The 14,583-nt window shown below is 43.6% G+C and overlaps 1 protein-coding gene across 2 annotated transcripts; it reads left to right on the forward strand.

The window, feature by feature from the left end:
- On the forward strand, window positions 1-13,683 carry LOC102906846 (cytochrome P450 4A10). Of its 2 annotated transcripts, none has more exons than XM_006986607.4 (13): window positions 1-281; window positions 1,347-1,491; window positions 2,061-2,105; window positions 5,231-5,358; window positions 6,244-6,368; window positions 7,149-7,303; window positions 7,729-7,835; window positions 7,937-8,127; window positions 8,224-8,357; window positions 10,016-10,080; window positions 10,224-10,300; window positions 12,615-12,788; window positions 13,173-13,683. In XM_006986607.4, exons 1-12 carry the CDS (start codon window positions 93-95, stop codon window positions 12,781-12,783), a joined length of 1,530 nt encoding a protein of 509 aa, XP_006986669.2. In that variant the 5' UTR covers window positions 1-92; the 3' UTR covers window positions 12,784-12,788; window positions 13,173-13,683. The 2 variants fall into 2 exon arrangements, with proteins under 2 accessions (XP_006986669.2, XP_042127557.2); XM_042271623.2 differs by having other exon boundaries at window positions 11-281; window positions 13,159-13,683.
- Window positions 13,684-14,583: the final 900 nt, after the last annotated feature.

The following is a 14,583-nucleotide window of genomic DNA, read 5'->3' on the forward strand; positions in this document are numbered from 1 at the left end:
TGGGTGGGCAGTCCTTACAGGAATTAGGCAGGAGGTAAAAAGGATTCGTGAGAGTGAGGACAGACAGTCTGTGACTCAGGAGTGCCTGCACCATGAGTGTCTCTGCTCTGAGCCCCGTCAGATTCGCAGGCAGCATCTCTGGCTTCCTGCAGGTGGCCTCCGTGCTTGGCTTGCTCCTGCTGCTGCTGCAAGCAGTCCAGTTCTACCTGCGCAGACAATGGCTACTCAAGGCTTTCCAGCAGTTCCCATCCCCACCCTTTCACTGGTTCTTTGGGCACAAGGTATGAAGGAAAGGGAAGGGTGGGTGGGACAGCAGGGAGGATGGGGGTCTCACAGACTGGCCATCAAGTTCACAGGACAAAGCCCCCTGTATAAGAGTCCAAGTACTTCATGAGACACACAGCTCAGGCTGAGACACATTCCAGCATTAGGGTGACTCAACTTGTCTGGCTGTTGCTCAGCTCTGTACTGATAGCCCTGCACTTGCAAGGCTGTGGTTGAGCCTACCTAGTCTCCTCTTCAGACTGAGCCCCTTCAGTAGCCTCTGCTGTTCTCCAATAGCTTCTGGGTGGTTCCTTGCTTAGTGACTCCTGGCTATTCTCTCCCAAGCTTAGAGACTGCCTGGGAATGAAGACATCGGTGAGATGAAACCTTGCCCTGTGGGGTTCCTGGTGTGGCAATGGCACACATCTCAGGAGCTGTCAGACACAGGAAGAGTTCACACTGCTGGGATGAGTGGGTAGCTGGCCTAGAAAACTCCCCCTGGAGGGGAGCAATTTTCAGGATGAATGAATTACAAGATGAAATCCTGAAGCCATGGCACATAAAGGAAAAAGGCTGTGTAGTGTCCTCACATGAGGGCACTGATGTAAGCTACTTGGATTCAAGCACACCATCACTTCCCTGTACCACAGTGCTCAGCTCAAGAGCCAGGCACATGTGTCTGAGATCTCCTAGAAAGGAGATGTTGTAGCACCCTGTCTATTGGGAATGGGCAGTACTGATTCTTTCCACTCTTGCCCCAGGAAACAAGGCACAGAGCCAAGTAGGAGGATACATGGGAAGGTATTCAACAAATGACTGTGCAATGGATGCTCTTAGAAGGAGATGGGTATGAGGGTGCTTGTGTGCAGAACTGAGGATTCACCCAACAGACTATCAAATCCAGCTCAGGAGCAGTCCCTGCTGTAGCAAAGCTCTGAGTGACAGCATACATAATCCACCAAACTGCTCCAAATTTCTGGCTGCCTCTGTAAAATCTAGAACTGTTCCTGTGCTTATCCTGCTCTTGTCTCCAATCCAAAAAACTAAACTAGAGTCCCACTGCTTTGTCTTTCCCTCAACAGCAGTTCCAAAGTGACCAGGAGCTATCGCAGATTATGAAGTGTGTGGAGAACTTTCCAAGTGGCTTCCCTCGCTGGTTCTGGGGGAGCAAAGCTTACTTTACTGTCTACGACCCTGACTACATGAAGGTGATTCTGGGGCGATCAGGTGAGAGAGACATAGCAGTGTGAAGAGATAAGTTCCTCTTTGTAGCTCACCCCAGGCTGTCACATTCCAGAAGAGTGTAGCACTCCACCATTGCCCTACACACTCTACCTACCATTTCTCCCTGGCCACAACCCAGTAAATGGCCAACAACACTCCATACTGAAATTTCCATCCCTTAGCCAAAAGAATTCATCTTTTTTTGTTATTTAATTAAATTAAAATAATAAATCATGAAAATTGTTCCAGGTCTGAAAAACACACTTCTAATGCATATTGGTTTGAGGTTTGAAATCTCTGTTACCTGCCCAGAATCATAAATAAGCCATGATCCACTGTAACACACACACACACACACACACACACACACACACACACACACACACTCCTCATCAATTCATCATCCCTGCTCTGGGGGAGTTCAGCTGCTGGTACATGAATCCTGGCTTCCTAAGCCTGACTGTTTGGACATTTGCCAACAGACAGCCCTTAAAAGATGACAGAAGCCAGTGGCTTCAACCACACCTGCCTTGGAGCTGCCTTATTTATCCCATTCCTTGTTTCTGTTTCAGATCCAAAGGCTAATGGTGCCTACAGATTGCTGGCTCCTTGGATTGGTATGTATGTCTTAATTGGGAATGTGGTCTAGTCTCAATTAGGTTTTTCAAGCGCTGTGACTCTTTTTCACAGAGAACAAAATGTGACAGGCTACCACCATCTTGATCTAGCCCCAATCCCACCTGGAAGAAGTAGGTCTATTGTGACCCTTCACTTCTCCTAACAGTCTTATCTAAACATTGTGTATGTCCCTCGTTGGTGTACCATCAACTCTTTTGTAATTTTTATCTCACAGTGTAACATAAATCTTAAAAGGTCTTATTAATAAAAATTTTTAAAATGGAGCCACTTATTGGAGTGAAAGCTGAAAGATCAGAGAAACAGAACAAGCCAGCCACATTCTTACCTCTACAAAATCCTCAGCCTCAAGAGAGTGAGTTCCTGTTTCCTTGTGCCTTATATACCTTTCTCTACCCAGACATCAATTCCCGGGATTAAAGGCATGTGTGCTTCCTAGTACTGGGATTAAAGTTGTATGCCACCACTTCCTGGCTCTGTTTCCAAGGTGACCTTGAACTCATAGAGATCCAGAAGATATCTGCCTCCCAAGTGATAGGATTATGGGTGTGTGCTACTACTGTCTGGCTTCTACGTCTAATCTAGTGACTGGCTCTGTCCTCTAATCCCCAGGAAAGTTTATTAGGGAACACAATATATCACTAGATTTCCCCTTTTTGTCTAAAATAATAAAAGGTTATAACTAATATAAGAAAAACTATATATAATAAGCACAATAAGTATATACAATATATGCAGTCAAGAATTATATTAACAATGCCCAGTCCATTAATATTTGATAGAATCAGAGAAAATACTCCACTATCTATCTTATTTTGATGAGTCCAAAATGTTGTACCTATTTCACTTTCTATCCTAACTTGTATTACCAGCCAAAAATATCTTTTGATGTCTTTCAATCTTATAGCGCTTTACATCTCTTCAGTGAGTTTCTGTTCTGAATTTGTTAATAATGAAAACTATAACTATTTAATCTTAAACTCCCTCAGAGACCTGAGAAGGAAATAATATTAACTGAGAAAGGAGGAAGTGCAAACAAGCAACTTCCAAAAAATATGAGAAATGACAGAAATAACTGGTTGCCTGGACAGCCACCCAAGGTTTCTCTGCAACGTTAGGGCATCCATCTTCGGCCCACAGGCCTAGCATATTGACAGACTCATCTGTGAAGCAGGATTTTTTAAAGAGCTTTCCTACTTTGTCTTGGCAAGAATCGGCAGTCCTTTCTTTTGTATCCTTCTTATCCATCTTGGACAGCATACTGTCAGCAGTCAAGGCAAGGGCACTTTCTTGCCCAGTGGCTGCAGTGAAAGCAAACTCCCTAAGAGTTTTTTCAATGCCCATCATCTTCTCTGAAGTAGATTGGTGCTGCCATGAGCAGACATGTCTCATTGTCATTAAAAAAAGAAAGAAAGAAAAGAAAAAATGTGTTATTAAAATATCTTAAATGCCATATTCTGTAGGTCTCTGAAGTGTTTGAAGATGGCCTATCTAAAATAAATCTGTTTGACCTTAAAAACATACCTAATACAACTACAAGTTCGATTGTAACAACTAACTACTAACCTGCATTTCTTTATTATCCTAAATTGTTGGTAATAACTTTCAAGGACTAGAAAATTGCATTACATTGTTAAATGAGCTGTATAGTTACAATACCTTGAACAAGAATAGAAATATATGTATAGTATTTTCTAACAAAATCAATCTCAAATTTGTATCAATATACATAATTTGTATACAATATACAAAAATCCAATCCAATGTAAAATATTTAAAACTAGTAGTTGCTTTCTAAAAGCAGATTCAATAATCTCCCTTTTTATCTTATCATATCCATATTCTCCCTTTTTAAAAGTAGATTCAATAATCTACCTTTTTATCTTATCATCCATATTCTCTTTTTTTCTTTTCAGAGTAGATTCAATAATTTTCCCTTTATTCATCATTTCTATAACTTTTTTAGAGTAGATTTAATAATCTACCTTTTATCTTATTATACCTATATCCTCTTTTTTTCTTTTTCTTTTTTTCAAACAAAAACTCTGAATCTAATCTCCTTGTTTAGCTTTTTTTCCTGACCATTATCAATTAACAACTTGTAACCAACCATCATAAACAATGACAATTATCCATAACCCATTGAATGACCAAAAAACCACCCACCCCACCTCTTGGGAATGTGGGCTTCATGTTCTTAAATTACTTCCTGCTGTCTGGGGGCAACAGCATCTTTAAGGGATCCTGTAAAGAAAATTTTTGAGGGTTAATTGTCAAGTCCTGGGAGAGGTAGCTGTATCATTTGTTGTTTAGTCTCCACATAATGCAAAAATGTAGGGCTTGTCTCAAGTCCTTGGATGAGTAGTCTGTGAGGCTGGATCATCTCAGCTAGTCAATCAAATTGTCCTGAGCAGTTTGTAGTCCAAAGCTGATCTGTGGGTGGTTTTTGTCAGCTTGGTGACATTATCATAGTCCTAATGAAATCATTGTTGTGGGGTCCCATCTTTTTTTGTGATATCTTGTGTACCCTTATATACTTTCCTGGAATTGGAAGACAGAACCAGCCACTAGATTAAACATAGAGGCCAGATGCTGGTGTCACACACCCTTAATTCTGTCTTTTGGGAGGCAGAGATCCCTCCAGATTGCTGTGAGTTCAAGGCTACCCTGGAAACAGAGCCAGGCAGTGGTGGCACATACCTTTAATCCTAGTACTGGAAAGCACACATACCTTTAATCTCAGGAAGTGATGTCTGGGTAGAGAAAAGGTATATAAGGCATGAGGAAACAGGAACTCACTCTCTTGAGGCTGAGAATTTCGTAGAGGTAAAAATGTGACTGGCTTGTTCTGTTTCTCTGATCTTTCAGCTTTCACCCCAATATCTGGTTCTGGGTTTTTATTAATACGATCATTTAGCAATTCATGTTACATCACAGATGTCATAATCACAGATTGTATGCCAGTCTCACAAGCTAGGGAATTCAAGCTTTAAACAGTACCATTCTTCAGAGTTCTCATTCTCAGTTCCATTACACACCCCTCCCCAAGTTTATCTAATTGTCTCTCTGATGCCATCTCACACATACACACCCATCTCTGTCCCAGGCTATGGTTTGCTCTTGCTAAATGGACAGCCATGGTTCCAGCACCGGCGGATGCTAACCCCAGCCTTCCACTATGACATTCTGAAGCCCTATGTGAAGACCATGGCTGATTCTGTCCGGTTGATGCTGGTGAGTTCATTTGACTTTCTGCTCTGCTCCCCTCAGATCTGCTGGCCTTTCTACAACAGCTGCTGTTTCTGCAATTGCTGCTACTACTACAACTTCAGCAGCAGCAGCAGCAGCAGCAACAGCAGCATCTTCCTTCTCATCTTGCTCCTCATACTCCCCTCTCCTTTCTCTCTCTCAAGCTCTGTCTTCACCTACTCAGAGTATACAACAAACTCCACGTGTGTATTCTACTATGAATATAGGTTCTTCAAAAATAGCTGGACCAGAAATATTACAGGTACCAGGATATGGCCATACTTTCTCATTGCCCAAGGCAAAGAAAATCATGGTAGATAGAGACCTCAATTCCCTCTTCAAATCCTCAACTTCAGAGGGACTTTCCAGGATGATACTGACTCAGGGTTTCCCTTGGTCTCAGTGCTTCTGCATGGACTTGAGTGACACAGCAGGGTAATGGAGGCCAGATCCACATTGCCATAGCCAAAGCTGCCATACCACAAACTTTCAACAGGACTCTAGACTCTGACTCAATTGTTCTAGACAAGCTTTGATGAATACATAGTAATTGAAGTCACTGTTGACCCCATTAGAAATGCCCATAGTGGCTACTTGGGCTTTCTTATGCTTGATACATGGAAGTCCTACCATTATCTCAGGTTGGGCTCAGCTCTTCAAACACTGATGCATCATTTTCTTTACTGCCCTACAAATAGCACTGCTTGTCAAATAAAACATGGTAACTAGTTGCAAATATTTGAAATTGTTCCCTATCTTATGAGTTTGTAAAGGACTTAGAACATGGTATATGAAAATATAGGGAAATAACTAAGTCTATTGAGCACAAGTCTTCTGTGGAAATTAGGTCACTGTTTCCTCCCACTGCAGGACAAATGGGAACAACTGGCTGGTCAGAACTTCTCTATAGAGATCTTTCAACCCATCTCCTTGATGACCCTAGACACCGTCATGAAGTGTGCCTTCAGTCACAAGGGTAGTGTCCAGGTGGATGGGTGAGTGACAACCCTTGAACTTCAGGGTCTTTGGTCTTACCAACTGGTGTAGCCTCATCTGACATGCAGGTGGGGCAGCTTGGATACTTACCTCCACAAAAAAAAAAAAATCAAGAGTCTGACTCCAGCCTGTAGCTGAAGCTTTTCTGGTCCTGCCAGGCTCACGGTCAAGACAAATCTCTCTCACCTGCCAGTCCCACAGCCGCTCGGACCCAAGCAAACACATAGAGACTTATATTACTTATAAACTGTATGGCTGTGGCAGGCTTCTTGCTATCTAGTTCTTATATCTCAAATTAACTCATTTCTGTAAATCTATATCTTTCCATGTGGCTAGTGGCTTACTGATACCTTACATCTTGCTTCTCATGGCAGCAGTGGCTGGCAGCATCTCCTGACTCAGCCTTCCACCTCCCAGAATTCTCCTCTCTCCTTATCCCACCTACACTATACTTCCTGCCTGGCTATTGGCCAATCAGCATTTTATTTATCAATCAATAAGAGCAATACATTCACAGTATCCCCAGCACCAGCCCCAGGTCAATTCCTGACACAATCCAACCCTGTCCCAACCACAGAGCACTGATCCCTAGCTGAGGTGGATGCCTAGATATTCATTCCCCATTCTGCAGTCTTGAAAATTATAAGGGTTAAAAGACAGAATTAATGTGTACCTCAATGCTGTCTGTCTTATCATACAGAAAATCTCTTACCAGAGTCCATTCTATCTACAGGTCAGATCTCTCCACGGTCTAATCTGTTCTGTATCTTCTTCCTCAGAAATTACAAGACCTACATCCAGGCCATTGGGGACCTCAACAACCTGTTTCATTCCCGTGTGCGGAACCTCTTTCATCAGAATGACACTATCTACAATCTGTCCTCCAATGGCCGCTTGGCCAACCGTGCCTGTCAACTTGCTCATGATCACACAGGTTCTGTCTGTACTTCCTGTCTCTCCTCCTTTCCTAGGATTAGCTCAAAGGGGCTGGCTGTTGATGACCTCTGAGGCAGATCTAGGCCCTGCAGTGCCCCAATAGCACTAGGGTCTCACACACACGTGGATGCTTTCACACTGCAAATGTTTGAGTTGGGATCTCAGAATGCCTCGTGCTGTGTGGATGTCATCACATTGGCAAAGTTTAGTGAGATCTGACCCATCATCTCAAGCAGAACTTCCTTGGCCCGTGGTCCTGAGAGGGGGTCTAACCTACATCAGATGGCACTGGTCTTCTAATGTTGCCCACTCCTTACTTCCTCATCTACATATAGCACTTAGCTTTAGGCAAGGAGACACATGGAACTATGTGGGGGTTACTGCAGCTCTCGGGCCTATGTGATAACTGATGTTCTGGAACAGATGGAGTGATCAAGATGAGAAAGGATCAGCTGCAGGATGAGGGAGAGCTGGAGAAGGTCAAAAAGAAGAGACGTTTGGATTTTCTGGACATTCTCTTGTTTGCCAGGGTGAGTGTGTGTCACAGAGGCCTGTGCATCACAGAGAGTCTGCCTGGGAGCACACAGCAAGGAACAAGCACAGCTCTGATGACACCTGTTGCCTCCCCCAGATGGAGAATGGGGATAGCTTGTCTGACAAGGACCTACGTGCAGAGGTGGACACATTCATGTTTGAGGGCCATGACACCACAGCCAGTGGAGTCTCATGGATCTTCTATGCTCTGGCCACACACCCTGAACACCAGCAGAGATGCAGGGAGGAAGTTCAGAGCCTCCTAGGGGATGGATCGTCCATTACCTGGTAAGAGTTCAAAAGGTGGAAGAACTCTTATTCTTTGGGCAGGGAGCAGACCCTGGTCTCCAGTCTACCTGCTCTTCACAATGGACCTTGTTTTAGGGATGACCTGGACAAAATGCCCTATACCACCATGTGCATCAAGGAGGCCCTGAGGCTCTACCCACCTGTCCCAGGCATTGTTAGAGAGCTCAGCAAACCTATCACCTTCCCTGATGGCCGCTCTTTACCCCAAGGTATGAGTTTCCCAGGCCCATTCACCTAAACTCTTTCCAGAGGTAAGGAAGGATCAAAAGTCTGTGTGCTTTAACTCATAAAGTGCATCTTCTAATGTGGGTCATAAGCTTAAATGACCTCCTATAAAGTTAAATGATCTCCTATTCTGCTGCTTTGCATGGATAATTGTAAGCATCTTTTGTTCATCAGCTAACACTCCTTCTTTTGAATCCATGTCCTTATCATGAGGCATCAATTCCAGTTTGGGAACACTGACATTCTTTGATTCTTATATTCCAGACAAAATTCCAGATGCCAACACCGTGTAATTCATAGCCACTCTTATCTTCATGTGTCCTTACTGTCACATGTGTGTGTTTTCATGGTGAGGCTGGGAACACAGGTTTATGTTTGCACATACAAGTGGAAGCCAAAGTTCAACATTAGTTTCATTCAGCAGGTACTGTTTGCCTTGATACTTTTCATTCAGGAGGTCTCTCACTGACCTGTAACTCACCTATTAGGCTAGGCTGGATAGTCAGTGGGTACCTGCCCCTGCCTCACCAGCAATGTGATGACAAATCTGTGCTACTACACACAGCTTTTTATACAGGCTCTGCAAATGAAACATAGGTCCCCATGCTTGCACAACAAACACCTTCCTACCAGTTTATCTGTCTCTCCATACCGTTGTCACATCTTTTTATCATCCTCTACATTTGATATTAATTTGTGGAATTTTTATTTATAAAGAACTGCTATTTATATATAAATCAGTAACTGCAATGTGACTCCAGACTCTTGCCAAGGCTATTGGTTATTCTCCATAACTTGATGGTAAGGGGAAATGACCTGGTACCCATTTAGTAGCCCTAATTTTTAACCCAAATATTAAATAGGGTTTTTCTTCAAGCTTGTTTCACTGATAGTTTTACATTTATACACGTACAAAACACACACACATACATACACATACAACATGACTCAATCCTTGGAAAATTCTTCACAAAGAAACCTTTGAATCTGGTACTATGACTTCAGCTCTCAAATACTATTTGCTGGCATGCATAGGATAGATAAAGAATCATACAGGGGCTAGGGAGATGTGTTTCTTTCTTGAGTCAGAGCAAATGAAGGAGATCAATGGATCCTATGTCATGGGTCATACATGGTCCAGTCTCTGAGAAGCACTCAGGTTAATGGCAGAGGTGAACTGAAGAGCAGATACTGGACCCCTGCAACATCAGGAAATCACCCTTTGTCTCACACCTCATTCTGTCAAAATCCTAGTTCTACCACATACTACTTTGGAGATAATATTTAATTCCTCTCTGAAACTTTATTAACTGACCTGAAAAACCAGACTAAAACAACTGGGAGATCATTGTGGGGACTGAATTATTACACATCTTTACTGAAAATCTTCATCAAATTTAAGTTCTAATTTGATTTATTCCCAGAACTCAGGTTCATGTCTTTCTTGCTTCTCTTTCTTTAACTCCATTTTTATACTCCTCATTTGTGCCTCAAGCTCATTTCCAAGTCACCCACATCTCCCAAAGCGATGATCTGTAGTATCCAGACCTTTCGTGCATGCAAGTCCCCCGCTGTCTCAGGAACCGAGGATTCACAACCTGGGTATAACCCATCTTCTCTCCTATTCCTGTCTGCTCCACAGGTGTCTCAGTCACACTCTCCATTTATGCACTCCACCACAACCCGAAGGTGTGGCCAAACCCAGAGGTAGGAGGCCCCAGAGGAGGGCATGGGAAGCTCTCTCCAGACCAATAGCTCCTCTGTTCCCACCTCTAGGCATTGCCTCCTGGTGGGTTGAAAGCAGGAGTTTAACCTCTACCTGTCCTGACTGAGGTGCTCTCTCCCTGCAGGTGTTTGACCCTTCCAGGTTTGCACCGGATTCTCCCCGACACAGCCACTCATTCCTGCCCTTCTCAGGAGGAGCAAGGTGAGACAGCCTGTGTATATTGGTGGGATATACTGTGGGGGGTATTTGTAGCATACCTTGATGTTTTTTACCTCCTGCCTACATGACATCTCCAGGTATGTCCTTATTGGTGGACTGGATGGAAAAACTCCTTGGGGATGTGTCTATGAACAACGGGAGGGTAGCATTTCAGAAGACACTATGAAGACATTAACCCATTGCCCTTCCCATTGGCCAGACAAATTTTTATGTCAGTGGATACCATACACTTGCATGTGTTCTGATTTTTCCCTCACTTTAGGGGCAGTACTTTAAGTTGATTTATTTTTCATGTGAATTTAACTTTATGTGTCTAGATTTTCAAGTTTCAGAATTCTTAAAGGTCCTGCCTTTTTCCACACCTCAGCCAGGCCCACCACCCTTGCTGGTCCAGAATCACTGTGGCAAGTGATTAGTTTGCTTGAGTGTCTGCATGGACAACGGTCTAGTTAGAATCTTGAGGAGTTACAGTGGGCCTTTTAAGGAAAGGTTTACCCCAAGTGCATCGACTCCACCCGTGCAGTCACTCCCAGCACAACCCAGGAATCAGTGTTGATGTTCACAGCCCTCTCCTGGTTGCCCAATGGCCAAACCTTGACAGAGAATATATATTCCTTGAAGTTACACTTAGAGCCTGAGTGGTCTTTCTTCAGTCAAAAAGCATTGAAGAGGAGTAGAATAACCTGTTTTTGAGTAAACCCTCTGTTTTATAAATAACACATAGCATTTTTTAAGATTCCTGGTGAGTGAAATGTAAAACACTCTTGAAATAGCTAGTGAACCGGACAAAGGCTTTCCAATGGCTTCTAGGAAAATCCTCGAAGGCTCCCATGGGATCTGACTCACTGTGGGCTTTACAAGGCAGTGCAGAAGCAGGCTTTTCTGAGTCTATAATTCGTGGATTTCTCAAGTGGCGAATAAGCTTTCACAGAGCAGACTTTAAGCCAGTTGTTCTTCCAGACACGGGCTATCTAGCTTTTGATGTACCTCAGGATTGAACGTTCCCACCTCTGCTCACTGCAAACCATGTCACTGACACTAGAAGACAGGAGAGTATTGGGTAACTCAGCTTAAGTTGGAATGAACCATGCTGCTGCTGGTGTTGTCTGAGACAGTCTCAGGCTTGTCTGGAGCTCAGGATCCCTCTGCCTCAACTTCCTAGTTCTGAAATTCAGGTACAGGCCGCCACACCTTGCTTTGTTCAGAAGTATTTTAATTTTCATTGTATTTCATTCCATTTTTTCATTCTTTAAATTCAAATGAATTACATTTTAGAGTCAAATAAAAATAATTATTTTAAATGTAAAATAACTTACGAAGGCACTCTTGTGTGTCAGGTGCTATGGTAGATAAAAACATGAGAATGAATGATATGATCCTATCCCTGTCTCCAGTTCAAAATTGTATAATATGTCTGTGGTCCAAAAATATATTCTTCCTCCATTCTTCACTCATTCATTGAGCAGTTTGCAAAATGTTCCATGTTCATGACATCATCCCATGCCCTGACTATAGCATGCCCTTGAATATAGCACTGGTGATGCCTTGGGTGCCCAGGAGCAACAGGGAAGTCAGCAAAGTAAGGAAGCCAGCTGCACATTGGCCTGAGCTTTGGGAATATGCAGCCTATTAAAGTGCTGTTAATCATCTTAACAACTTGATCCGAAGCAGGAAGTGAGATGGGTGGGAAAGAGCTGAGGGCACCAGCCAGTAGAGGGTATGGCTGTAGTTAGGCATCTGAATACAGCCCTACCTGATGGATGCACAGAGGGTCATCATGGTACGGGGGTCAGGAAGATCAGAGAAGCACAGGAAAGAAGACTGGAGGAGAAACAAGGGACATTTCTGAAGTAGAGTTAGGAGGCTAAAGATGCTGAAGGATGAAGAAGGTAGAGGTACCCTAAGTAGGATGCAGATGGGATAGCCAATTGAGGAGCCCCAACTCAGTGCCCCTGTAGGATCTTCCTACTGAAATCTCACTTCACTCTTTGGAACCCATGCCCAAGATCTCCCTAGATGGAGTAAACTATGCAATGCTTAACTTATTAAATAATTTACAAGTTTGAGCTCTAATCCTAAGAATACTGGCCTAATAGATTTTGTAAATCTAAAATAACTAGGGTCAAAGTAGCCTTGAAAACTATAGAGGCTGTATCAAAATCAGGAGAGCCAAGGCCCGAGGAAGAAGTGGGTGTGGCCTGTAATGACGAAGGTTAGACTGGACCTGCGAAGGCAGGGCTTGAATGATATTCTGGGGCCAGAGGTCATTGAGTTTTATTGTCCCTTTCTGACCCAGGAACTGCATTGGCAAACAATTTGCCATGAATGAGCTGAAAGTGGTTGTGGCCCTGACCCTGCTCCGCTTTGAGCTGCTGCCAGATCCCACCAGGGTCCCCATCCTCTTACCACGACTTGTGTTGAAATCCAAGAATGGGATCTACCTGTATCTCAAGAAGATCCACTAATTCTGGTAGGGACAAGGACAGACTCTATGAGCATGCTGCCTGACATCCTGTCTTCAGGCCATCTGTTCCTGTCACCATCTTACTTTCTATCTGCTCATCTTTCCTCACCTTTTTTTTGCTCCTGTGCTTCCTGTCCTCCTGTCTATCCATCCCTCTCTCTCTTTCTCTCTCTCTCTCTCCTTCCTCTAGATTCCCTAGTTTCTGTCTACCTACTACCTGTTTTCCTACTACCTATATCTGGTCCCTAATCTCCTTTGTCCTCTACCTTCTCTCCTTGCTTCTTATGTTTCTGTCATCTTATTTTTCCCTACATGACTTCTTCATTACATCAATAATCAACTGTTAAAACCCTTGGTTGTCTAAAGTGACAGAAAGTTATTATCTTACAGTTCTGGACCTCAGAAGTCTGAAATGAGCGTCACTGGCAGAAAACCAAGTTGTTGGGGTGGCGAACCTCCTCCTGAAGAGTCCTCTGGAGAGTCCTTCTCCCCCACTTTCAATATAAGTGATCATTCCTTGGCGCTGGACCCCTGCTTTAAAGCCAGCATCCTCCGAACCCCTCTCTTCTAAATTCCTTTCCTTCTGCAAAGACTCTTGTGACATCATCAACCTCACTAAAAAAAAAAAAAAAAATCCAAGATAATTTTCCAGCTCAGTATGTCTTACTCAATCCAACATACTAAGCCTTTTTGAATTATGAGGAAATAAACATTCATGGGCTCCAAGATGCAGGCTTGATCATCATTGTGAAGCCATTGTGAAACCTGGCATCCCCTTTACAGGACTGTCGCCTGGTCTGTTTGTCTACTTCTCTCCTGCACAGTATCTCTCTACCTGACTGTCCTTCACACAAGTTTCTCCGTCCTCCCTCCTTTCAGCAATAAAGTTCCTAGTGCCACATATGGTGTTTGTCATGTTCCCACGTTGCTTCAAACTGCTCCTGGACCAGGATTCATGATGCCATGGACAGACTTTCCTGGTATGCCATGTTCTGCTTCTTAGAACGGGCTTCTCTTTGAAGCCACTGTCTGCAACCAGGACCTCCTTCCTAGTTTCCGAACCTACCAATTTGCTGGGCTAAAGCAGGCAGGTTCTGAGGAAGGGCAGGAGAGGATAGACTGGATACCCAGTGCCTGACCAAGGGGAGAGCTGGGCAGGAACATGAGCCCAAATCATCATGCACAGAATGTTCAAGCAATATAGAAAGTCTCATGCTGGCCATGCTAAGAGAAGACAGGAAAAGTAAGAGCACAGTACTCTGGGTGCTCAGCCAAGTACTCTAACCACAAGATTCCAAATGGGATAAAATGTGTAACAGAAAGTGATTCTACTGCCTGGAAGCAATGAGCAAGACAGGCTCAATTCACTGTACCATGCATTCCCCCTCCTTGACACACACAAAGTGACACTCATGTAAACACTCTATACACACCCATAACACATTCCACCCACACCTGTGCATATGCATGTGCATGCCCAAGACCAATGGAGCCTTAGGCTGTGTTTGAAAAGTCATAAAGATGAAGCTGTGGTCATCTGTTATGGCCACCAGTCCCAGAATCCACTCGCCCTCACTCAGGAGGTCCCAGTACACACACACACACACACACACACACACACACACACACACACACCAGTCAGAGTTCTTGACTTTATTCCCACTGATACATATACTCAGAAAGAACTGATGTTAATGATAGAGTTTTGAACAAAAGACATCAGAGTCAGAAAGCAGCTCAACTTCCTCCTAGATTAGAGTCTCTCAATATTCTTCCCTTAACATTAAAATGCAGTCACAGT

This window comes from Peromyscus maniculatus, chromosome 2 (genome assembly GCF_049852395.1).
Source record: "Peromyscus maniculatus bairdii isolate BWxNUB_F1_BW_parent chromosome 2, HU_Pman_BW_mat_3.1, whole genome shotgun sequence".
Taxonomy (NCBI): Eukaryota; Metazoa; Chordata; class Mammalia; order Rodentia; family Cricetidae; genus Peromyscus; species Peromyscus maniculatus.